This window comes from Bombina bombina, chromosome 4 (genome assembly GCF_027579735.1).
Source record: "Bombina bombina isolate aBomBom1 chromosome 4, aBomBom1.pri, whole genome shotgun sequence".
Lineage (NCBI taxonomy): Eukaryota > Metazoa > Chordata > Amphibia > Anura > Bombinatoridae > Bombina > Bombina bombina.
The window spans coordinates 111530544-111558156 of NC_069502.1; the positions used below are offsets into that span (position 1 = coordinate 111530544).

The 27613-nt window shown below is 38.1% G+C and overlaps 1 protein-coding gene across 2 annotated transcripts in view; it reads right to left on the reverse strand.

Annotated features, from left to right (window-relative positions):
• SUPT3H (SPT3 homolog, SAGA and STAGA complex component) overlaps positions 1-27613 on the reverse strand; it is a 1388329-nt gene that overhangs the window by 295464 nt on the left and 1065252 nt on the right. For both annotated transcript variants that reach the window (XM_053709596.1, XM_053709597.1), the window contains exons 9-10: positions 22178-22285; positions 12431-12610 (exon numbers count right to left, since the gene is read on the reverse strand). In XM_053709596.1, coding sequence (XP_053565571.1) covers positions 12431-12610; positions 22178-22285 — 288 coding nt within the window. The remainder of the gene's footprint in view (positions 1-12430; positions 12611-22177; positions 22286-27613) is intronic.

Genomic DNA, 27613 nt, shown 5'->3' on the forward strand with positions numbered 1-27613 from the left:
TTAGGCTAGGTTTTTATTTTTATTTTGGGGGGGCTTTTTTTTATTTTGATAGCGCTATTAGATTAGGTGTAATTAGTTTAAATATCTTGTAATTTGTTTTTTATTTTCTGTAATTTAGTGTTTGTTTTTTTGTAATTTAGGTAATTGTATTTAATTAATTTAATTTAGGTAATTTATTTAATTGTAGTGTAGTGTTAGGTGTTAATGTAACTTAAGGTTAGGTTTTATTTTACAGGTAAATTTGTATTTATTTTAATAACTATTTAGTAACTATTCTACCTAGTTAAAATAAATACAAACTTGCCTGTGAAATAAAAATAAAACTTAAGATAGATACAATGTAACTATTAGTTATATTGTAGCTAGCTTAGGTTTTATTTTACAGGTAAGTATTTAGTTTTAAATAGGAATTATTTAGGTAATGATAGTAGGTTTTATTTAGATTTATTGTAATTATATTTAAGTTAGTGGGTGTTAGGGTTAGACTTAGGTTTAGGGGTTAATAAATATAGTATAGTGGTGGCGTTGGGGGCGGCAGATTAGGGGTTAATAAATGTAGGTAGGGGGCGGCGATGTTAGGGACAGCAGATTAGGGGTTAATAATATTTAACTAATATTTGTGAGGCGGGAGTGCGGCGGTTTAGGGGTTAATATGTTTATTATAGTGGTGGTGATGTCCGGAGCGGCAGATTAGGGGTTAATAATTTTATTTTAGTGTTTGCGATGCGGGAGGGCCTCGGTTTAGGGGTTAATAGTTAGTGTATGGGTGTTAGTGTACTTTTTAGCACTTTAGTTAAGAGTTTTATGCTACGACTTTGTAGTGTAAAACTCATAACTACTGACTTTAGAATGCGTTATGAATCTTGCGGGATAGGCTGTACCGCTCACTTTTTGGCCACAAAAAAAAAAAGCTTGTAATACCGGCGCTATGGAAGTCCCATTGAAAATAGACTATAAGCAAATTGCGTAACTTGATTTGCGGTACGGCCAAAAAAGCTGTACCTACAAGACTCGTAATAGCAGCGGTAGTAAAAAAGCAGCGTTATGAGCCTTAACGCTGCTTTTTTACTCATAACGCAAGACTCATAATCTAGCCGTATATTTCCTAAGCAAATTTTGCAAAAAGTCCCCCATCTGCAATATATCTGAGCACTGTATAATTTTAAATACAGTGCTTCAGGTCTATTTTCTTTACTAACAGTTTACTAACAGTTTAAATGATTTAGCATTTAAAGAAACAGTAAACACCATACAATTACAAAGCATTCCTGTTGTGTTGCTATAAAATAATAGATCAGCCAAGTCCAAATACTTTAAAATAAATTAACTTTCTTTTTACTGTAACTGTTCTGGGAATTAGAAAAATCTCAATTAAAGGGGGCAAAGTAAATAATGAGAGTATATTGCTAAGTTGTTTCATTATGCATAACTAAATATTTTTATATAAAAATCTCAAGGTGTTTACTGTTCCATTAAACTCAATGTTCTAGGCTGATGTGCTTGCAAAGATAAAGTTTTGACTAAGGGTGCACATACATATCAGGTGCAGTACTAATATTGAGGTACAGGAATAGGATACATTCACACACACACATACATACATATATATACCAACCCTAATTCTTGGGGACTTCAACATTCCCATTGACAACCCATCTGCCCCTGCTGCCTCTAAACTTCTTTCACTCACATCCTCCTTCGGTCTCTCACAATCCACCCTATTCCCGACTCACCGTGATGGACACTCCATCGACCTGGTATTTTCCTACCTCTGCTCTATATCTGACACCACCTGTCGCCCTATTCCCATTTCAGACCATCACCTGGTCACCTATAATATTAATGCAACAGCTTAACCCACTTCTCCATCCCACCCCCGCACCTGTAGAAATACACATGCTGTGGATCCGCTCCAATTTTCAAAAAGCATTCAAAATCTCCTCCCTCACACCTCCACTATAACCTGCCCTGATCTCGCTACAGCCCACTATAACAAAACTCTCTCCTCTGCATTAGACACACTTGCCCCTCCCCAGCTGCGCAAAACACCACGCCGTCAGTTACAGCCCTGGCATGCTCAGCAAACACGCTATTTGCAAAAATGCTCCCGTAGTGCTGAGCGTGTCTGGAGGAAAACTCACTCTGAACCCGATTTCATACACTATAAGTTTATTCTTCGTTCATACACTTCCGCCTTTCACTTAGCCAAACAAACTAACTTCTCTTCTCTCATATCTACTCTTTCCTCAAACCCTAAACGACTCTTCTCCATCTTTAACTCTCTCCTCTACCCACCTGCTCCACCACCCCCGCCTGTCTTTAGTGCTCAAGACCAGGCTGACTACTTTTTAAACAAAACACATACTATCCGAAGCAACATCCCAACACCAACCTGCAATACTCCAACAACAGGCCCAATTACTCCCTCTGCCACCCTCTGTAACTTCCATCCAACCACTGAGAATGATGTTTCTTCCTTACTATCTTCCTGACGCCTCACTACCCACCCACTCGACCCTATCCCTTCCCATCTAATTCCCTCCCTATCTTCCACCCTCACTCCGGCTCTTACCCACATCTTCAACCTATCTCTCTCTACCGGATCATTCCCAACTTCTTTCAAACACGCAAAAGTCACTCCCATACTCAAAAAACCCTCCCTCAACCTTAATTCTCCTGAAAGCTACCGCCCCATATCACTGCTTCCACTAACATCAAAACTCCTTGAAAAATTAGTTTACAATCGCCTAACCCACTTCTTGTCCGCCAACTCCTTGCTTGACCCACTGCAATCTGGAGTCCGCCCAAAACACTCAACTGAGACTGCCCTTACCAAGGTCACAAACGATCTTCTCTCTGCTAAAAATATTGGCCACTACTCTATACTCATCTTACTTGACCTCTCAGCTGCCTTCGACACAGTTGACCACCCCTCCTCCTACAGACCCTTAGCTCTTTTGGCCTCTGTGACACTGCTCTTTCCTGGATTCACTCCTATCTTTCTCACAGGTCTTTTTCTGTGTCATTTGCCGGCGTCTCCTCCTCTCCTATGCCTCTGTCTGTTGGAGTACCTCAAGGATCTGTTCTGGGTCCTTTACTCTTCTCCATCTATACTTCTTCGCTAGGTAAACTTATCAACAGTTATGGTTTCAAATATCACCTCTATGCTGATGACACCCAGATCTACCTTTCCACCCCTGCTCTCTCTCCCTCTGTCCTCTCTCATGTCAGCAACTGCTTATCTGGTATTTCTTCCTGGATGGCCTCTCACCACCTAAAGATTAACATGTCCAAGACTGAGCTCCTTCTTATCCCCCCCTCAAGCTCTACGCCGACTTCTGACTTCTCTATCCCTGTTGACGGCATCACCATTTCCCCATCGCCCCAAGTCCGCTGCCTCGGAGTCACACTTGACTCAAACTTATCCTTCATCCCCCATATCCAATTGCTTTCTACATCCTGCCGCAATCATCTACGCAATATTTCTAAAATTCGCCCTTTTCTGAGCGCTGACACCACAAAGCAAATAATCCACTCCCTTGTTATCTCCCGACTTGACTACTACAACAACCTACTTGCTGGCCTTCCTCTTTCCCACCTCTCCCCCCTTCAATCCATCCTAAATGCCTCTGCCAGGCTGATCCACCTTTCCCGTCGAACTGTATCTGCTGCACCTCTCTGTGAGTCCCTTCATTGGCTCCCCATTCACAGCAGAATTAAATTCAAAATTCTCACCCTTACATACAAAACTCTCACCAACGCCGCTCCCCTCTACCTACCCTCTCTAATACACAAGTATACTCCAGCCCATCCACTAAGATCCAACAATGACCTGCTCCTTGCATCCGCAACTATCACCTCCTCTCATGCTAGACTGCAGGACTTCTGTCGTGCAGCACCTACCCTCTGGAATACTCTCCCTCGTGCTGTCAGGCTTTGCCCTAATCTTTCTTCCTTTAAATGCTCCCTGAAGACTTTTCTGTTCATGGAAGCCTACCACCCAACTCAATAATAAATTAATTTCACTTACCTAATATTTCCCTCATCTAACTCTGTATTAACATCCTTCTCAATCTTGCAGTCCTCACCTCCTGTTTCCCAACCTCCTACCCTTCTAGATTGTAAATTCCCACGGGAATAGGGCCCTCAATCCCTCCTGTATGTGTTTGTAAATTTTGTCCTGTATCTTACAAGTCTTGTATTGTTTTATTTAAATGAATTGTATCCATGGACAGCGCTGCGGAATATGTTGGCGCTTAATAAATAAAGTATAATAATAATAATATATATATATTTATATTTAATATAGCTGCTCAAGGGAAAATAAATCAGAGTAGATAATAGGCCACATATTACCAGTGCTGTGATCTAGAAATATATAATAGAAAAAAAGACAGAATTTATACTTACAGATAGAACCCTCACAAGACATTTTAATCCCTCCAACCTCCACTCCCTCTCCAGTTAACATATAGCAGAGGAGAGCGGTAGAAAAATGGTAGGAAAGTCAGAAAACAAAAAAAAGGGCGGGTCCAATCTACCATCCAGAAAGAAAGGAATTTATTGGTAAGTATAAATTCTGTTTTCTTTCGTAAGATGAGGAGAGTCCATAGGTGTCCATAAAATGTAGGATACAATACTCAAGCTGAGAGTCCATAATAAGGACGGGTGGGACAAAGAAAGGGCAGTTCCAATTTGCTGGACACTGTGGCCTGGAGGACTTTCCTACCAAAGGCAGCTTCTGAAAAGGCATAAATATAAAAATGGTAACATTTAGAAAAGGTATGAAGAGAAGACCAAAGTTGCCACCTTGCAAATCTGTTCTAAGGAGGCTAATTGATCGAACCTCGTCCTGATGAAGTAAACATTCTCCTAGATGTACCGAATGATGGCTTAAGAAATCTGCTTCTCAGTTGTTCACACCGGGAATGAGAATAGCTGATAGAATGCAGTGGGTTTCCTCCACCCAAGGTAGAATGTGAGAAACTTCTTGCATAGCTAGGGGGCTTTGAGTCCCTCCCTGATGATTAATGTACGCCACAGCCGTGACATTGTTTGACTGTAAACAAATTAATTTTCCTGTCTGAGAAGGGGTCAAGAATTGAGAGCCTGAAGAATTGCACAAAGTTCTAGGATGTTGATAGTTAACCTCACCTTCTGAGGAGACCACATTCCCTGTGCCCTCCGGAACTCCCAAACAGCCCTCCAACCCATCAAGCATGCCTCTGTAGTGACCACGTCTAGTTATGCCAAAGAAATGAGGCTCCAAGGGTCAAATAAGAGCTGGCCCTCCACCATGAGAGAGACCATTTGACTGATGAACTGAGCATGGATAACTGAAGGGGACGAAGATGAAAATGAGCAACAGTTACTGCGCCTGACACCGCTACCAAAAGACTCACTACTTCCATGCACTGTGCTAAAGATGGGGAATGAGCCATCTATAAAGAAGGACAGGCCTTCTACAATTTGTCCTTGTGAGTCTCTGTGAGAAAACAAGCAGATTTGAACAGAGTCTATTATCACTCCCAGAAAGTCTACCTTTGTAGCTGTGGATAAAGAACTCTTGGAAACATTGATGTTCCATCCATGTTTCTGAAGCAAGGAAATCACCTTCTGGTATGAGAAGATGCCAGAGAAAGAAATGAGGCTTGGATCAAGATGTTGACCAAATAAGGAGCAATTGAGATTCCCTGAGTTCTGATCAATGCTAACAGAACCCCTAAAACATTTGTGAAGATGCGAGGGACATTGGCTAAACGAAAAATGTAAAGACACAAACTGGTAATGCTTGTTGAGAAAAGCAAATCTTAGAAACTGGAAATATTCTTTGTGAATTGGGATGTTTAGATTAGCATCCTTTAAATCTATGGTTGTCATAAATTTACCCTCTTAAACTAAAAACAAATGGTGCAGAATGTTTCCATGTTGAATGAAGGAGTCTTTAGATCCAGAATAGGATGGTAGGTCCTTCTTTGGAACAATAAAGAGGGTGGAATATAACCCTTTTCCCTGTTGAGAGGCTGGGACAAGTTGCATTACTCCCAAATATTCAAAATCCCAAATTTCAGTAGCTCTCATCCTATTATAATTATTATTGCAATTTTAATTTTAGGTTAGGGGGGGTGTTAGGTTTAGGGGTTAATAGTTTAATTTAGTGTTATGCGATGTGAGGGGGCTGGAGGTTTAGGGGTTAATAGGTTTATTTAGTAGTGGCGATGTGGGGGGCTGGATGTTTAGGGGTTAATAGATTTATTTAGAGGTGACGATGTCAGGGAGCGGCGTAATAGGTGTTAATAACTCATTAGTATCTGCGATGTCGGGGGTGGCAGATTAGGAGTGTTTAGACTTAGGGTGTATGTTAGGGTGTTAGACATCAATGGGGTTGCGTTACAGAGATTTTTCACTTCAGGTTTTTTTCTAACATTCTCTCCCCCATTGATGTCTATGGGGGAAAGCGTGCACAAGCACGTCAAAGCAGCTCTTGGCTTTTGTATGGTATGGAGCAGTAACTCGTAATGGCAGCGCTATGGAGAGTGAAATAATGCAACTTTTTTGGTGTTAGTTTCGCACCCTGTTTAGCACAAAACTCGTAATCTAGGTGTTTGTTAATTCCTGGGGAAACCTCTCTAGTTAAATGGATACTAAACCCAATTTTGCTCTTTCATGATTCAGATAGAGCATGCAATTTTAAGCAACTTTCTAATTTACTCCTATTATCAATTTTTCTCTTGCTATCTTTATTTAAAAAGCAGGAATGTAAAGCTTAATAGCCGGCCTATTTTAGGTTCAGAACCCTGGACAGTGCTTGCTTATTTGTGGCTATATTTAACCACCAATAAGCAAGCATAACCCAGGTTCTGAACTAAAAATGGGCCAGCTCCTACGCTTTGCATTACTGAATCATTACAGAAAAAAAATGGGTTTAGTATCCCTTTAAAAAAACTGGAGTTACATAAATATTTGTAGAAATAAGCAGTATGACTTGGTTTTAGTGGACAAAATTATTGTAACTAACGGTGGAGGTGACAGAAATATATAATAATTATATACTCGTCATACAAACGATCTGTAGCTACAGTTTTCGTTGCTATTACTGAATAATGTATCAGATACAATATTTGAAATATTTTCCAGAATTTATTTGGTTTCAAAGATTTATAACAGTATTTTAATGTCAGAAATGTTTTATATATTTTTACAACAGCTGCAACATTCACTCTTCATAAAAGCTAAAATTATTATTCACAGCATGGACAACGGATGAATGTTACATGATATTTGGTTGGATATTTAGGTCTTTATGGAGGAATGTATTAAACACATCACAACCTATTACATGAATGCCAAGTAGAATAGGACACTGTATGAACACATTCTATGTAGGTGAATAAATCTTTTGCTGCCTCTCTTCTCTTCAAGGGGCTTTCGATTTTCACCAACCAGGTGTAAAATGCATTCAGCGGGCTGACATTGTGCCAACCCAGGCAAACGCTCTGGAATGGCACTCACCCATACAGGAAGGCTACTGAATGATTTACAGGGAGTGAGGGGAAATACACTTCTGTAGGAACTCTGCATTCATTCATTTTACTTAGGGATACTTAATAGAGAAAAAGGCCATGTTGGTCAAAGGTATAGATAGAGGAATTCACAAATCTGTCTCATAAAGACTTGTATTGATCAATAAATAGGTGAATAGGGAGCAGTTTACACCACCCCTGCAAATGCAAACAATGAAGCAAGTGCAAGTTATTAGCATCATACATAACAACCATGTTTTCTTATATTTTGTTTGTGTTAATAAACATAATAATATCAAACACATAAAAGGTACTTTCTATAGTTATTGTTTTGCAGCAGAAACGACAAAAGCAGAATCCCCAACAGACTACCTTCCAAATTTAGGAAACTGCATTTATTGTAACTTAAATGACTGTATACTGGATAGAGGAAATACACAAATGACTATAAAATACGTATGTGACAATGGCTATAGAAGCTATATAATAGCTATAAAAGTATATGCATATGGTATGTATATTTGGATGCTTCTTTAGGATCCGAATGTGGAAGAAGGCAGCCACTCGCGGCATTCCGCTCTTTTCGGAGACCGATTTCTTCTTCTGAAAGTGTAACATACTAAGATCTAGATTTGCACATGCCTACTATATATTATAATGGCTACATAAGCTATATATTATAATGGCTATATATTATAATGGCTACAGAAGCTACATATTATAATAGCTATAGAAGCTATATATTATATTAGCCATAGAAGCTATATATTATAATGGCTATAAAAGCTATATATTATAATGGCTATAGAAGCTATATATTATAATGGCTGCAGAAGCTATATATTATAATAGCTATAGAAGCTATATATTATAATGGCTACAGAAGCTATATATTATAATAGCTGTAGAAGCTATATCTTATAATAGCTATAGAAGCTATATATTATAATGGCTACAAAAGTTATATATTATAATGGCTATAGAAGCTATATATTATAATGGCTGCAGAAGCTATATATTATAATAGCTATAGAAGCTATATATTATAATGGCTACAGAAGCTATATATTATAATAGCTGTAGAAGCTATATCTTATAATAGCTATAGAAGCTATATATTATAATGGCTACAAAAGTTATATATTATAATGGCTATAGAAGCTATATATTATAATGGCTATAGAAGATATATATTATATTATAATTGCTATATGCATTATGACTACTTATTCCATAAGGCCATGTGCCGCTCACCAATTGATTTTTGTAACTTTGTCTCTGGGGTTAGGAGTACAGAGGATATTAGTAAGTAATCAGTATGCCCAGTGCATTATATATGCATATGTTTTTTAAATTGCTTCAAAATTTGCAGGACATCCATAGATTTATTACCGGTAATATTTGCATTACGGGTAAATAAACTGGAATATTCTTGCCATTTAATACAACTGAGGCATTTATGCCCATACAGATATCCCTTAGGACTTCAGAACAGTTAAAAAGGACTTTACTGTTATTTTTTATTTATGCATCAGAAGCATCACAGCATTTTGAAAATGTCTGCATGCAATATAAATGTATTAAGGCAATTTATAGCTGTTATTTATTTAGAAAAATACACATTTTTGCGAGCCACGGGCCTTACCCCTTGAAAAACCTCTGGAAAAGTATCTTGCTTCTTTTGCAGTGACCAAATAAGGACAAATAAAATGAGTTCCTGTAAATACTAACCAATCACTGTGCAGCATGAATGAATGTTAGGCTTCATTATTTCTCAGAATGCAATCCAGCCTCTCTAGGGGGAGTGGTAACAGACAAATTTAAATTATATGAAAAGCAAGCAAAATAGAATTTTAATTTAACTTTTTTTTCTCTTAGGAATGTACAGTATATCTAAATGAAAGAGACAGTGTTTAAAATCTATGGGAAATTGTTCCTTTAGTTTTATTTTGTATATGAAATAGCTATCTCTGCTTATTGAAACCACAATCCTACTAAATGGGTAGAGCTTGTAGGGAGAGCAGACCTTGTTAGTTTATTTCTATATATTTACACACAATCCTCCTTATCTTATCTTTCTATACACAGTGAATTAGAAATTAACATTTTAGTACCTCTTTGTCCAAATCCCCACTGGGAGTGTGATTTATTTATAAACCTTGCTGTTTACGTATAGTTTTTATAACCAATACTTAAAGGGACAGTCTAGTTAAAATTAAACTTTGGTTATTTAGACAGGGCTTGCAATTTTAAACAACTTTTCAATTAACTTTAATAATCAAATATGCCTTAGTCTCTTTGTATTCTTTGTTGAAAGCTAATCCTAGGTAGGCTCATATGCTAATTTCTAAGCCCTTAAAGACTGCCTTATCTCAGGCCATTTTGACAATTTTTCACAGCTAGTCAGTATTAGTTCATGAATGCCATATAGATAATATTGTGTTCACTCCCGTTGAGTTATTTATGAGTCAGCACTGATTGGCTAAAATGCAAGTCTGTCAAAAGAACTGAAATAAGGGGGCAGTTTCCAGAGGCTTAGATACAAGTTAATCACAGAGGTAAAAAATTATATTGATATAACTGTGTTGGTTATGCAAAACTGGAGAATGAGTAATAAAGGGATTATCTATCTTTTTAAACGATATCAATTCTCCAGTTGTCTGTCCCTTTAAGTACTGAAATGTTCAGTATAGGTTAGGGGTACAACAGGCAAAGGCTGCTATTTCAAATGACAAAATCAAATAAAGGAGCTAGCTGTAAACAATTTAATACACTCAACCAGGTAAAATAGATCATTGGGAACAAGATGGAGAGAAATAAAATTAACCTGGAATAGGAGAAAAATCCTGTGGTTCACTGGGTCTTTATAACATGAAAATATCAAAAGTCCTGATATCTGGATAGATTCTAAGTCCCTGTTAGCATAGCCACCATGTGTGGCACACTTTAAATGATGTCTGAAAGGAAAAACTGTCACTTCGGTATTAAATTCCAGTTCCTCCATTGTGCTCTCTATGGGTTTACGTACTGAGGTTTCAACCAGAAATATGTTGCAACATTTTAAAATAAATAAACCAACCACAAAATGGGTTAGTTGTCTAAGTTAATAAATGTTGCTAAGACAATTGAAAACACTCAGTAGAAGAGTCAGGAAAGGACAAAGATACCTAATGACAAGGAACTATTATTTACTTAATCGCTAAACCTTACAGGGGAGCACAGTTGGTGTGAATCATTTGTGGTTTCACTACCACAAGCTCACTGCGTTAGTCATCAAGCTGAGGTAAAACACAATTACTTTACACAATGCTGAATTAGAAATAAGCCAAAAAATTCACATTTCCAAAGATTTCATTTTTAAATATTCCCATGTGTTAAACAGACTACCTGCGACAGGTATGGCAAATCTATGGCACAGGTGCCCATGATGGCACTTATAACACATGTTTTTGCACTCCGGCACCATAATACTTGATTTCATTGGCTGCAATTGCAGTGCTTAAAGAGATATGATACCCATAAATGTCCTTTTGTGATTCAAACAGAGCATCCAATTTTCAAAAAGTTTTTAAACTACTTTTATTATTAAATTTGTTTCGTTCCCATCATATTCTGTGTTGAAGAGATACCTAGGTAGCACTACATGGCAGGATACATTGCTGCCATCTAGTGCTCTTACAAGTGGATAACGTTCTTGCAAAACTGCTGCCATATAGTGTTCCAGAAATGGGCCGGCTCCTAAGCATACATCTCTGCTTATAAACGTAAGATACCAAGAGAACGAAGAAAAAATTATAAAAGAAGTGAATTAGAAAGTTGTTTAAAATCACCAAAGAAAAAAATTGGGGTTCCCTATCCCTTTAACAAATTGTGTTCAGCAAGTAAGCATTTATTTTTTCTATTCCTATTATACATTTATTTAAACAAATAACTTTGTTTCTCTGATGTCTCTTTAGGTTTTAAAAAAAAAGGTACCATTGGCACTCAAGATGATTTTTAGAAAATGATCACAGTTTTGGTGCATACTCTCAAAAAGTTAAGCCACGCCTGACCTACAACCTAAATAGACACCTATAGTCAACTATCTTATTATTTTATTGAATGTGGCAAGTATGGCAACTTCTGCCACTGAATTAGGCATGGCAATGACAAACACTACTGATCATGGATTTAGAACTTGAATTAAACTTAGTTATGATCCCTGTCTCAGAGGAAGCGCATGCAGCAAATGACCGACATCAGTCAGGAGCAACGCCTGTGCCCTTTTTAGGTTATGTGGTTGCTAGAGGAAGAAGAAACGCTTTTTAAGACGCACACTGTCAATCAGAAGTTGAACATGAAAACAAAGATGATGCTGGAAAAGAAAAACATAGGCAATAAATTAATTGATCACATAAATAACATGGTACCCATACAGTAGGAGAGGGAAACATGGAGAATCAATCTAATCTCCTAATAGACAGTGAATAGACATTACTATCTTGACATGGCATCAGCTAAATATTTATATAAAAAAAAATCATTTAGTTAATATTAAAATATTATTTATACAGACTTGCAGAAGTCCTATGACGCTACAGTGGGATTTTTCATACTTGAGATCGGTCACCTTTTAGAGATAAAGTTATATATCTAGATGACAAAAGAGGTACAACACATTCTCCTTACAAAAATTCAACCATATTTGTTCACCAAAAATGCTAAAGTGCAGAAATTTAGCCAATCACTAAATAGGTAAATATAAGATCCCAGTTATATCGTATCATAATACATACTAAACAGACTCGTACCAAGATAAAAGTTACTTTTCTAGTACTTTTTCAAAATTAAAATATATTTTGCATATCAATATCTATTACTCATTAAAGTACATGGCTGCATTGCGTTTTCCTGATCAAAACCAGTACCTTCTTTCTTTTCCTTTGCTTGGTTTTGGTAGAGTCTTGACCTGACCCTCCATTTCCAAGAGGTCCGGTCTGGTTCTTGGTCAGATGTTGAGCTCCAGAGGACGGAGGAGTTGGAGTTGCTGGTGGGGTGTTCTCCGGTGTGTCAGGATTACTTTTCAAAGCTGGAGCCTGCATAAGTGTCTTTGAAAACAAGGAACATGAAATAATGATACTGTCTGCTACTATAACCTTCCAAAAATGATTAACATAACCACATATTTAATAGTTTATAATATTAGAGACTAGCATGTAGGAAGTATTTGATGTGGGCAGATACGATAACGGATTCCTATTTCATCCGCAGTAATTATGTGTACAGTTTTTTTTTTTTTTTTAATTATATTTACATTAAACCAACTTCTTGATGGCCATGACACCATCTTTAAGTGATCAGCGGCTCGGACAATTCTTCCCAGAGAAGACGGCCTTCTATATTATGTAGGCTTGTGTCAGATAAGGATCTAACAAGCAGCTAGATTAAGAGTTTGGCGCTATGAGTGAAAAAGCATCGTTATGCTTCATAACGATGCTTTTTCACTAACGCCGCTATTACAAGTCTTGTCCGTATAGGTGTACCGCACACATTTTTGGCCGTCACGCAATGTCAGTACCGCACTTTAAGAAAAATCCTTTTTAATGGGACTCCCATAGTGCTGGTGTTATGAGTTTTGCGGTGAGGACAAAAAGTGGGCGGTACAGCCTAAAATGACAAGATCCGTACCGTCATCTAAAGTCAGTAGTTATGTTTTATGCTACAAAGCTGTGACATAAAACTCATAACTAAACTGTCACAAAGTGCACTAACACCCATAAACTACCTATTAACCCCTAAACCGAGGCCCTCCCACATCGCAAACACTATAATAAATGTATTAACCCCTAATCTGCTGCTCCCGATATCGCCGCCACTTGAAAAAATATTAACCCTTATTCCGCCGTTTCCCGACATCGTCGCCACTATAGTAAAATTATTAACCCCTAAACCGCCACCCTCCCGCATCGCAAACACTATTTAAATATTACTAGCCCCTAATCTGCTGTCCGCCCACACCGCTGCTATAATAAACCTATTAACCACTAAACCGCAAGCCCCCCACAACGAAATATACTATAATAAACTATTAACCCCTAAACCTCTGGCCTCCCACATCACTACATAAATATATTAACTCCTAAACATAACCCTAACCATAACCCTAACGTAACCCTAACATCCCCTAACTTAAATATAATTAAAATAAATCTAAATAAAACTTACAATTATTACCTAAATAACTCCTATTTAAAAATAAATACTTACCTATAAAATAAAACCTAAGCTAGCTACAAAATAACTAATAGTTATAATATTGTAGCTATCTTAGGTTTTATTTTTATTTCACAAGTAAGTTTGTATTTATTTTAACTAAGTAGACTAATTAGTAAATAGTTATTAACTATTTACTAGCTACCTAGTTAAAATAAATACAAAGTTACCTGTAAAATAAAACCTAATCTGCCTTACACTAACACCTAACATTACAATAAAATGAAATAAATTAAACTAATCAAATACAATTATCTAAATTACCCAAAAAAATAAACACTAAATTAGACAAAGTAAAAAACGAAATTAACAAAAATAAAAACAAATTACTCCTAATCTAATAGCCCTATCAAAAAAAAAAGCCCACCAAAGAAATCAGCTCTTTTACCTGTAAAAAAAAATAGAAACAACCCCCCAACAGTAAAACCCACCACCCATCCAACCAAACTCCCCACCCACCCAGCTCTTTTACCTGTAAAAAAAAAATAGAAACAACCCCCCAACAGTAAAACCCACCACCCATCCAACCAAACTCCCCACCCACCCAGCCAAACCCCCCAAATAAAAACCTATCTAAATAAACCTAAGCTAACCATTGCCCTGAAAAGGGCATTTGGATGGGAATTGCCCTTAAAAGGGCATTTAGCTCTTTTACATTGCCCAAACCCTAAGCTAAAAATAAAACCCACCCAATAAACACTTAAAAAAACCTAACACTAACCCCGACGATCCACTTACAGTTTTCGAAGACTGGACATCCATCCTCATCCAGGCGGCAGAAGTCTTCAGCAAAGCGGGCAGAAGTCCTCATCGAAGTCAGCAGAAGTCTTCATCCAAGCGGGCAGAAGTCTTCATCCAGACGGCATCTAGTATCTTCATCAATCCGGCGCGGAGCGGGTCCATCTTCAAGACATCCGGCGTGGAGCATCCGATGGTCAACATAGAATGAAGTTTCCCTTTAAGGTACGTCATCCAAGACTGGATCAGCCAATAGGATGAAAGCTCAATCCTTTTGGCTGATTGCAACAGCCAATAGGATTTTTTTCCCCTTTAATTCCTATTGGCTGATAGAATTCTATCAGCCAATCGGAAAGTGTGGGACGCCATCTTGGATGACATACCTTAAAGGGAAACTTCATTCTACATTGACCATCTGAAGAAGAGGATGCTCTGCGCCGGATGTCTTAAAGATAGACCCGCTCTGCGCCGGATGGATGAAGATAGAAGATGCCGTCTGGATGAAGACTTCTGCCCGCTTGGATGAGGACTTCTGCCCGCGTGGATGAAGACTTCTGCCACCTGGATGAGGATGGATGTCCAGTCTTCGAAAACTGTAAGTGGATCGTCGAGGTTAGTGTTAGGTTCTTTAAGGGTTTATTGGGTGGGTTTTATTTTTAGCTTAGGGTTTGGGCAGCAAAAGAGCTAAATGCCCTTTTAAGGGCAATGTCCATCCAAATGCCCTTTTCAGGTTAATAGTTAGATTAGGTTTATTTACATAGATTTTTATTTGGGGGGTTTGGTTGTGTGGGTGGTGGGTTTAACTGTTGGGGGGTTGTTTGTTTTTTGACAGGTAAAAGAGCTGATTTATTTGGGACAATGTCCCACCAAAGGCCCTCTTAAGGGCCATTGGCAGTTTAGTGTAGGCTATGTTTTTTTTTTTATTGGGGGGGGGGGTTATTTTGATAGGGCTATTAGATTAGGGGTAATTCATTTTTATTTTTTAAAATTTGTTTTTTTATTTTGTGTAATTTAGTGTTTATTTTGTTTGTAATTTAGATAATTGTATTTGATTAATTTCATTTAATTTATTGTAATGTTAGCTTTTAGTGTAAGGAAGGTAAGGTTTTATTTTACAGGTAACTGTATTTATTTTAGCTAGGTATTTATTAAATAGTTAATCACTATTTACTAACTAGTCTACCTAGTTAAAATAAATACAAACTTATTTGTGAAATAAAAATAAAACCTAAGCTAGCTACAATATAACTATTAGTTATTTTGTAGCTAGCTTAGGTTTTATTTTACAGGTAAGTTTGTATTTAGTTTTAAATAGGTATTATTTAGTTAATAATTGAATGTTTTATTTAGATTGATTTTAATTATATTTAAGTTAGGGGGTGTTAGGGTTACGTTAGGGTTATGCTTAGGGTTAAGTTAGGGTTCGGTTTAGGGGTTAACATATTTATTTAGTGTTAGTGATGTTGGAGGCCAGAGGTTTAGGGGTTAATAACTTTAGTAAAGTGGCCGCGACATTGGGGGCGGCAGATTAGGGGTTAATAACTGTAATGTAGGTTAGGGCGATGTTAAGGGCAGCAGATTAGGGGTTAATAAGTGTATTTAGGTGGTGGTGATATCGGGAGCGGCAGATTAGGGGTTAATAGTTTTATGTAGGTGGCGGCAATGTTAGGGGCAGCAGATTAGGGGTGTTTAGACGTGGTTTTTATGTTAGAGTATTAAGTTTAAACATAACTTTTTCTTTCCCCATAGACATCAATGGGGCTGCGTTACGGAGCTTTTGTTTCCTTGATCGCAGGTGTTAGGCTTTTTTTTTGCCGGCTCTCCCCATTCATGTCTATGGGGAAATCATGCACGAGCATGTCAAAGCAGCGCTTGTATTTGGGTGAAGCATGGAGCTCAATGCCACCATATCGCCTGCGCAAGCCTGCTTTTTGTAAACTTGTAATAGCAGCGTTATAGGGAGGTTAAATACAGCCGCTTTTGATGCATCGTTAATTTCCCTATAGCGCTCAAAACTCGTAATCTGGCTGAAGGTTGTTTATACAAGGGACGTAGCATCCATGCAGAGCTTGTATTAAAACAGAGGTTTGGGATGTTATGTTAAAGATAAAAAAAATTCATAGTAGCCGGTATACATAAAACAATGTATAGCAAAGGCAAAATGAAATTATGTCTTATTAATCAATTTTAAATAAAAGTAAATGTTAACTTTGCATAAAGTTAATATAATGTTTAAAGTGATAGTAACATCTTGAAAAAATTATATATAAAATGTTAGTTATGCGTATTTATTTTGCCCTTGTCATATAATAATAAATAATATAGCTCTAGAAATTGTGGATTTTCTGATTCTCAGAGCTTGAAATGAACACTGCAGTAAACCTCCCAACATTTGTGGATAGGTATTGGGACGTTTTGTGGGTGGGACCATATCAGGAGGGAGAGTAACTGGTGGATAGTTGGTGGGATCACAGCATGTACAGGTAAGCATGTCTGGTGGTCTGTGGTCGTGTCTGGGTATTCTATGGGCGGGGCTTAGGAAAATTCTGCAAATCGGGACATACAGCTGTCTCAGAGGGACAGCAGGAAAGCACTTAGAATTAGGGAGTGTCCCTCTCAAATAGGGAAATTTGGGAGGTCTGCTGCAAACGTCTCAAGGTTAACCCCATTATATTTAATTTTCTTAATTGGTTTTAGCAGATAACAATGCACTTTATACTAATATAATGACTATGCCTAGCCTTATGTTTGCAGATTCAAGCCCAGATTGGCTACTCAAAATAAGGCAAGTCATAGGTGGAGTCATAGGTGGAGTTTGGTATTGAAAACAATTGCAGCAAACAAAATGTTAATTTGTTTTAAAAAAGGTTTAGGCTTGCCTCTTATATTATTCTATTTAGCAAGACAAGTGTTTAGTGTCCTTTTAAGTGTGTAAAGGTTTTCTGTCATAATTCAGATAGATCACACAATTTTACACAACTTTCAAATTTACTTCTAATTTGTCTAACTCTCTTGATATCCTTTGTTGAAAAGCATATGCTTCTTCAATAAAGGATATCAAGAGAAGGAAGCAAAATTGATAAGAGAAGTAAATTGGAAAGTTGTTTAAAAATCCATGCTCTATCTGAATGGTAAATTAACAAATTTGGGTTTCAAGTCCCTTTTATGCTCAGAAGAGAAGAGACATTTTAGTATACCCTAATAATGTAAAACTTAATTTCTGCACCCTCTTCATACAAATTTTTATTTTTGTAATGAAAAGGTTATTGATATGCATATACAATAATTATCAGCTACGCTTGTATGCAGTGTCTTGGGAGGAAGGACAAAGTACAGAGTTTTAAATGTAATCTTCCATTTCCCTTTTCACTATTAAGTGATAATTACAAACTTGCTTAAACCTATGCAGCAATTGAGTATGCAATTGAATGACGCCAGGTTAAAGGTATTTAAACCAAAAACCTTTTATACAGAGGTCTATAGAAATCTAGTATACTTTGAACCATACTGATAACATTGGGATCAAGCCAGTGGAATTGATAGGAATGCAGAAGCCCGGCTTTCACAAATTGCTGTTTGTAATGAACAGACATCCCAATGCATAACAGAATGACAGGTTTCCTGAAGAAGAGTTTTTCCATAACAGGTGCTATAAAAAGAACACTGTAGCTATAAATCCTAACTAAAGACTTGACTGGTTACCCATAAAAAATCTAGTAGCTCCTAACTAAAGACTTGACTGATTAGCCATGAGAAATCTAGTAGCTCCTAACTAAAGACTTGACTGGTTAACCATGAGAAATCTAGTAGCTCCTAACTAAAGACTTGATTGGTTAGCCATGAGAAATCTAGTAGCTCCTAACTAAAGACTTGACTGGTTAGCCATGAGAAATCTAGTAGCTCCTAACTAAAGACTTGACTGGTTAGCCATGAGAAATCTAGTAGCTCCTAACTAAAGACTTGACTGGTTAGCCATGAGAAATCTAGTAGCTCCTAACTAAAGACTTGACAGGTTAGCCATGAGAAATCTAGTAGCTCTTAACTAAAGACTTGACTGGTTAGCCATGAGAAATCTAGCAGTTCCTAACTAAACACTTGACTGGTTAGCCATGAGAAATCTAGAACAGCGGTCACCAACCAGTTGTCCATGGACTACTGGTGGTCCACGAGAGGATGTTGGTGGTCCTTGACACCATCAAGCTGGAATTCATCTCCTCTGATTGTGTCACCCCCGCCGCGCCGCAACTCCCTACAGTGCCTGGCTGGACATCGGTGAAAACCAATGGAGGAGGAGTTAAATTACAATCTTCCTATGCACATTGCGTAGTACTGCGCAACTTGCGTAGCTAGATTGTATTTTTAACTCCTCCCGCCCGGCACGCTGCTCAGAGGAAGATGCTTCCATTCTAAAGCCAACAGAGGTTGGTATAGTCTTGGCTTGAAATAGTGGAATTAAAGTACATAAAAAAAAGAAAATTCTCTCTTATATTTAATTTATTTTCTTCCCTTTATCTGTCTCTTTGTAGTAGTTTTCCTAATTCCTTCAGATGGATTCACATCACTGTTTGTCTTCCTCCCCTCCATCTTGATTTTTTAAAAATGAAATATTAATTATTTTTCATTCTAACAATTTTCCCACGCACAAAGCCATTCCATCTGAATTCTAGTAATTGCCATCCAGCAGATCAGCCATATCCCACCAGTATTATAGTAACTGCCAGTAATATCAGTCGTGGTTAGCTCACATCCATATAGAGAGCTTTCTGATATAAACATAATTTATGACTCCGATGTCTGTCCATGATCATAAGTAACTGGGGAGGTAACTTGGAAGTTTTGTGGTCCTTTTAAACATAATTGGTAACTCGGAAGTTTTGTGGTCCTTTTAAACATAATTATTTTTTTCCCACTTTCTGTCTCTCTGTTTCCAGCTCAAAAGTTGGCACTCACCTTCATCTGTCATTTGGAAGTATTCTCTCAGTTCTGTCATTCAGTTAGTTAATTCCAAAAAATAATTCTTAAAAATGTGTAAATATATACATAATGTAAACTTAGCTATGGTTATACTAGTTATGTACAGTATGTGTGTGTGTGTAAAAAAAATCATGTTAGTGGTCCACGGGATTCAAAATTTTGAGTTTAGTGGTCCCTGAGGTCTGAAAGGTTGGCGACCCATGATCTAGAAGTTCCTAACTAAAGACTTGAATGGTTAGCCATGAGAAATCTAGTAGCTCCTAAATAAAGACTTGATTGGTTAGCCATGAGATAGCTAGCAGCTCCTAACTAAAGACTTGACTGGTTAGCCATGAGATAGCTAGCAGCTCCTAACTAAAGACTTGACTGGTTAGCCATTAGAAAGCTAGCAGCTCCTAACCGAACACTTTACTGGTTAGCCATGAGAAATCTAGTAGCTCCTAAATAAAAACTTGACTGGTTAACCATGAGAAATCTAGAAGCTCCTAAATAAAGACTTGACTGGTTAGCAATGAGAAATCTAGTAGCTCCTAACTAAAGACTTGACTGGTTAGCCATGAGAAATCTAGCAGTTCCTAACTAAAGACTTGACTGGACAGCCATGAGAAATCTAGTAGCTCCTAACTAAAGACTTGACTGGTCAGCCATAAGAAATCTAGCAGTTCTAACTAAAGACTTGATTGGTTAGCCATGAGATAGCTAGCAGCTCCTAACTAAAGACTTGACTGGTTAGCCATGAGATAGCTAGCAGCTCCTAACTAAAGACTTGACTGGTTAGCCATGAGATAGCTAGCAGCTCCTAACTAAAGACTTGATTGGTTAGCCATGAGATAGCTAGCAGCTCCTAACTAAAGACTTGATTGGTTAGCCATGAGATAGCTAGCAGCTCCTAACTAAAGACTTGATTGGTTAGCCATGAGATAGCTAGCAGCTCCTAACTAAAGACTTGACTGGTTAGCCATGAGATAGCTAGCAGCTCCTAACTAAAGACTTGACTGGTTAGCCATGAGATAGCTAGCAGCTCCTAACTAAAGACTTGATTGGTTAGCCATGAGATAGCTAGCAGCTCCTAACTAAAGACTTGATTGGTTAGCCATGAGATAGCTAGCAGCTCCTAACTAAAGACTTGATTGGTTAGCCATGAGATAGCTAGCAGCTCCTAACTAAAGACTTGACTGGTTAGCCATGAGATAGCTAGCAGCTCCTAACTAAAGACTTGACTGGTTAGCCATGAGATAGCTAGCAGCTCCTAACTAAAGACTTGATTGGTTAGCCATGAGATAGCTAGCAGCTCCTAACTAAAGACTTGATTGGTTAGCCATGAGATAGCTAGCAGCTCCTAACTAAAGACTTGATTGGTTAGCCATGAGATAGCTAGCAGCTCCTAACTAAAGACTTGATTGGTTAGCCATGAGATAGCTAGCAGCTCCTAACTATAGACTTGACTGGTTAGCCATGAGAAATCTAGCAACTCAGGAGATAAAAAAGCCCTTTGATTTAAGGCATTTTCAGATTTTGGACAGGGATATGATCAAAGAAACATTAACCAAATATGTACAGTCAGCCCACTGTGAAATCAGAAGTTTTCAGATTAAACTAATATTTTATAGTTAATTTGTTATATCCACTCATCTGTGTGCAAGACGGTGCAAAGTTAAAAAAAATATATTTTACCTCCCAATTATAAATTACTATTTTTTATTGTAAAACAAGTTTAAAATTGTTAACGGGACAGTCAACTCCAAAGTTTGTATTGCTTAAAAAGACAGATAATCCCTTTATTACCCATTCCCCAGGATTGCACAGCCAACACAGTTATATTAATATACTTTTAACCTCTGTGATTACCTTGTATCTAAGCCTCTTCTGACAGCCCCCTGATCACATGACTATTTATTACTTATTGACTTGCATTTTAGCCAGTTATTGCAGTGTCATGCACAACTCCACGGGAGAGAGCACAATGTTATCTATATGGCTCACATGAACTAGCAGTTTTAAAGTTATAAAGTATATTAATATAACAATGTTGGTTGTGCAAAGCTGGGGAATGGCTAGTTAAAGCATTACCTATCTTTTTAAACAATAACAATTTTGGTGTTGATTGTCCCTTTAATTATGGTGTTTAGGGAAGATAACGTGGAACTTTAAAGGACCAGTCAACACATTAGATTTGCATAATCAACAAATGCAAGATAACAAGACAATGCAATAGCACTTAGTCTGAATTTCAAATGAGTAATAGATTTTTTTATAACAAATTTCAAAGTTATGTATATTTCCACTCCCCTTGTACCATGTGATAGCAATCAGCCAATCACAAATGCATATACGTATAGTCTGTGAATTCTTGCACATGCTCAGTAGGATCTGGTGACTCAAAAAATGTAAATATAAAAGACTGTGCACATTTTTTTTTTAATGGAAGTAAATTGGAAAGTTGTTTAAAATTGCATGCTGTATCTGAATCATGAAAATGTAATTTAACCTGAGTGTTTCTTTAATGCGTGTGTTTGAAATATTTAGGAAATAATGAATTCCATGGTGGTGTTTACCATTTATGCTTTAATAAGACACATAAATTCACTTTTTATATATGCCATATAGTGTTTGTTTGTGTAATTGATTGAATAATATTGAATTGTATAATAAATAAATACAATAATAATATATATGGATTATTAATATACCTCAGTAGAGTTACGGTTTTGTATGACGGTGGTAGATATAGCTTGCACAAAGGGATCACAGGTCTTAGAACTCATATCTTGCTTCACCAAAAGAGCGAGATCCACTAACTGCAAAAGCAAACAAAACAACACACAAGATCTGATCAAATATTACAAAAACAACACTGTACAAGTAGCACTCTTAAAGGGGTATTTTAGTAATAAAAGGCAGTAATTATTTACATTAGTAACAGTATTAGCTCTTGCAATAGCTTTCTTGAGCAGGGCACAGCAATGCATGTGCACCTTTAACTATGTGTTTAATCTCTTGTAGGGATAAACCACAGATACCAGATGTGCATTCATGTAATACAAGGTTCTTACAGATAACAGCATTGTATTATTACATTTATTACATAATGCATTAAAGAAAACATTTTTTTTAACAACTCATTAAATTAATTTAGGATTATTTTTTAACAATTGTTCCACAAAAAAATGTATATTATGGAAGGGTATTAAAAGGTTCATTAGTCCTTAACAGGATTATTAAATCCACTTTTCAATATCTATCATTGATGTAAACTTTGACATAAATGTTAAATAATTTTGATAGTATCCCAATGTCTTGATTCAGTTGGGATTTCTCTGTCTCCAACACTAGACACCAAAAATTAAATAATTGTTTAATGAGCTCTCCCTCAACAGACTGATAAAGATCCAGTCTCTATACAATTTACTTTAATAGAATAATACTGCAAGTTGCTAAGTGATGAACAAATGAGAATACAGAAGCAAGAATGGATCATTATAGAAATAAATGTGACCTTGGAGTAATTGGTGACAGTAATCACCTCTGGTTTTTGTTTAAAAATTGTGTTTTGTCCGTATATAAATGTCCCTAAACTAAATAGAGGGGGAGACAGAGACAAGCTGCTCTTGCAAAAGGAGTCCAAATGGATATTTACTTTAAATACCCTTGCTCCGAAAGGCTTAAATGCTAATCTAGATTGGTATTGTTTCCTATAATATTGGTCACACTTTGTAGTCCCTATCAGCGAGCCGCTTAGTTAGTTACCTAAGTCAGACAGTAGTTTTATTGGAATTTATATGTTTTCTATGTAGTGACCAATTTAAAGGGACAGTCTAGGCCAAAATAAACTTTCGTGATTCAGATAGAGCATGTCATTTTAAACAATTTTCCAATTTACTTTTATCGCCAATTTTGCTTTGTTCTCTTGGTATTCTTAGTTGAAAGCTTAACCTAGGAGGGTCATATGCTAATTTCTTAGACCTTGAAGGCCACCTCTTTTCAGAATGCATTTTAACAGTTTTTCACCACTAGAGAGGGTGTTAGTTCATGTATTTCATATAGATAACACTGTGCTCGTGCACATAAAGTTATCTGGGAGCAGGCACCGATTGGCTAAACTGCAAGTCTGTCAAAGAACTGAAATAAAAGGGCAGTTTGCAGGGGCTTAGATACAAGATAATCACAGAGGTTAAAAGTATATTAATATAACTGTGTTGGTTATGCAAAACTGGGGAGTGGGTAATAAAGGGATTATCTATCCTTTAAAACAATACAAATTCTGGTGTATACTGTCCTTTTAATGTATAGTACTAACCTATTGTATATATGATAGGGAAAGAAATGTATTGGTACATTTAGTGTAATGTGTTGCGGGGTATATTTTCCCTATTACCATATTCCCTTTCATCTATACTATGACAACATTTAGCTAGCGTTGTAACTGGTTGCTATTTTTCCTGTATTTACAATGATCTGTTAATATCTGCCTATTTGTATTTGTTCCGAATAGGAAGTGACTTCCAGTTGCCATGGCAACCGTCGGACCTGCGCAGTGGTGCGAGCAGGACGCCATGGGCATTTCCGGACTGTCGCGGGTGTTGGTGGAGGTTAAGTAAGTTTGTATATTTATAGGAGTTATGCATATGGTTTTTTAAAGGTCTGAGGACGGGGTTAATTACCACGAAACGTCACCTCATTTTTTATTATTAAATACTATTTGGTTAATACCCGGCGAGTGTGTCCCTTTTTTATTCATATATATAAGCAAATACATATATATATATATATATATATATATATATATACAATACAACAACATTTAAAATTAGGGGGAGGTAAAAGGTGAGTTTAAAATCCTCCACTACGCATGAAATAGAGAAAAGAAAATGTATGCTTACCTGATAAATTTATTTCCTTTTTGACACAATGAGTCCACGGGATCATTCATTACTTATGGGATATTCACCTCCTGGCCACCAGGAGGCGGCAAAGAGCACCACAGCAATGCTGATAAATAGCCCATCCCCTCTCTCCCACTCCAGTCATTCGACCGAAGTTAGGAAAGAAAGGAAAGCCAAGGTGCAGAGGTGTCTGGAGTTTATAAAGAATAAAAACCTGTCTATACATAAAAAAAGGGTGGGCCGTGGACTCGGGTCAAATAGGAAATAAATTTATCAGGTAAGCATAAATTTTCTTTTCCTTTTTTAGACACGGTGAGTCCACGGGATCATTCATAACTTATGGGATACAATACCCAAGCTAGAGGACACGGATGATACGGGAGGGATAAGACAGGGACCTAAACGGAAGGCACCATTGCACGAAGAACCTTTCTCCCAAAAACAGCCTCAGCCGAGGCAAACTTGTAAAATTTCGAAAACGTATGAAGAGAGGACCAAGTTGCAGCCTTGTAAATCTGCTCCACCGAAGCCTCATTCTTGAATGCCCATGAGGAAGCTACAGCCCTCGTGGAATGAGCCGTAACCCTCTCAGGAGGATGCTGCCCAGCAGTCTCATAGGCGAAACATATGATACTCTTCAGCCACAAAGAAAGAGAAGTAGCCGTAGCTTTCCGATCTTTACATTTTCCAGAAAACACTACAAACAAAGAAGAGGATTGACGAAAGTCCTTAGTCGCCTGAAGATAAAACTTCAAGGCACGTACCACATCAAATTGTGAAGAAGCCTCTCCTTCTGGGAAGAAGGATTAAGACACAAGGAAGGAACAACAATTTCTTGGTTAATGTTCCTATCCACTTTAGGAAGAAACCCTAATATTGTTCTAAGCACCACCTTATCTGAGTGGAAAATAAGGTATGGAGATTCGCACTGTAGCGCCGAGAGTTCTGAGACTCTTCGCACAGAAGAAATAGCAACGAGAAAAAGAGCTTTCCAAGATAACAACTTGATATCTAAGGAATGCATAGGCTCAAACGGAGCCCCTTGAAGAACTTTGAGAACTAAATTAAGACTCCATGGAGGAGTAACTGGTCTGAACACAGGCCTGATCCTGACCAAGGCCTGACAAAAAGATTGTACATCTGATACATCTGCTAGACGTTTGTGAAACAAAATGGATAGAGCCAAAATTTGACCCTTTAGGGAGCTAGCAGATAAACCCTTCTCCAGACCCTCCTGGAGAAAGGACAAAACACTAGGAATTCATATCTCTACTCCAAGAGTAGCCCTTGGATTCACACCAATAAAAGTATCTACGCCAAATCTTATGGTAGATTTTTCTAGTTACAGGTTTACGAGCCTGAACCATGGTCTCTATGACCGGATCAGAGAACCCACGCTTGGATAAAATTAAGCGTTCAATCTCCAAGCAGTCAGCTTAAGAGAAGCTAGATTTGGATGAAGGATGAATGAGAAGGTCCTTCCTCAACGGAAGTCTCCAAGGTGGTAGAGATGCCATCTCTATTAGATCTGCATACCAAATCCTGCGAGGCCATGCCGGTGCTATGAGAATCACCGACGCCCTCTCCTGTTTGAGTCGGGCAATTACAGGAGGAAGAAGAGCAAATGGAGGAAACAGGTATGCTAGATTGAAGTTCCAAGGAACCGCCAGAGCGTTTATTAGCTCCGCCTGGGGGGTCCCTGGACCTCGACCAGTATCTTAGAAGTTTGACATTCCGTCGAGATGCCATCAGGTCCAACTCCGGCTGACCCCACTTGAGGATCAGATTGGAAAACACCTCCAGATGGAGTTCCCACTCCCCCAGATGGAACGTTTGTCTGCTCAAGAAATCCGCCTCCCAGTTGTCTATTCCCGAGATGTGGATCGCTGACAGACAACAAGAATGGGCCTCTGCCCATTGAATTATCTTGGATACTTCTGCCATCGCTAGGGAACTCCTTGTTCCCCCCTGATGATTGATGTAAGTCACAGAAGTTACATTGTCTGACTGGAACCTGATAAATTTGGCCGCGGCTAACTGAGGCCAGGCCAGAAGCGCATTGAAGATCGTTCTTAGTTTTAGAATGTTTATGGGAACAACCGACTCTGACTGAGTCCAAAGTCCCTGAGCCTTTAGGGAGTTCCAGACAGCTCCCCACCCCAGAAGGCTGGCGTCTGTTGTAACAATTTCCCAGGCCTGCCTGCGAAAGCAGGTTCCCTGGGATAGATGATCCAGAGACAACCACCATTGAAGAGAATCCCTTGTCTCCTGATCTAGAGTATCTGAGGAGACAAGTCTGCACAATCCCCGTTCCATTGTCTGAGCATGCTTAGCTTAAGAGGTCTGAGATGGAACCGAGCAAACGGGATGATATCCATTGTTGCCACCATCAGCCCGATTACCTCCATACATTGAGCCACTGAAGGCCGGAGAGTGGACTGAAGGGTGCGACAAGTCTGTAAAATCTTTGTTTTCCTGACCTCTGTCAGAAAAATTTTCATTGATAGGGAATCTATTATGGCCCCCAAAAAGATTACCCTTGTACTTGGAAACAAGGAGCTTTTTCCAGATTTATCTTCCACCCGTGAGTTCTCAGGAAGGATAACACCAGGTCGGTGTGGGATCTGGCTAGATGAAACAATGGCGTTTGAATAAGGATGTCGTCCGTATACGGCGCCACTCCAATGCCTTGCGGTCGAAGAACCACCAGTAGAGATCCCAGCACCTTTGTAAATATTCTTGGAGCAGTGGCCAGACCGAAAGGCAACACCACAAACTGAAAGTGTTTGTCTAAAAATGCAAACCTTAGAAATTTGTGATGGTCCCTGTGAATGGGAACATGTAGGTATGCGTCCTTTAGGTCCACTGTGGTCATGAACTGACCCTCTTGAATCAGTGGTAGAATGGAACATATAGTCTCCATCTTGAAGGACGGAACTCTTAGGAATTTGTTTAGACTCTTGAGGTCCAAAATTGGTCTGAAGGTTCCCTCCTCTTTGGGAACCACAAACAGGTTTGAATAGAAACCCTGACCCTGTTCCTGTGCTGGAACGGGAACGATCACTTCCATGACAGAGACCCTCTATGTAACGTAAGAACGCCTCTCTTTTTATCTGGCCTGCAGATAATCTTGAAGGCAGGAACCTGCCGACGGGGGGGGGGGGGGAAATTCTTGAATTCCAATTTGTACCCCTGGGTCACTATTTCTAAAGCCCAGGGATCCTGAACATCCCACACCCAATC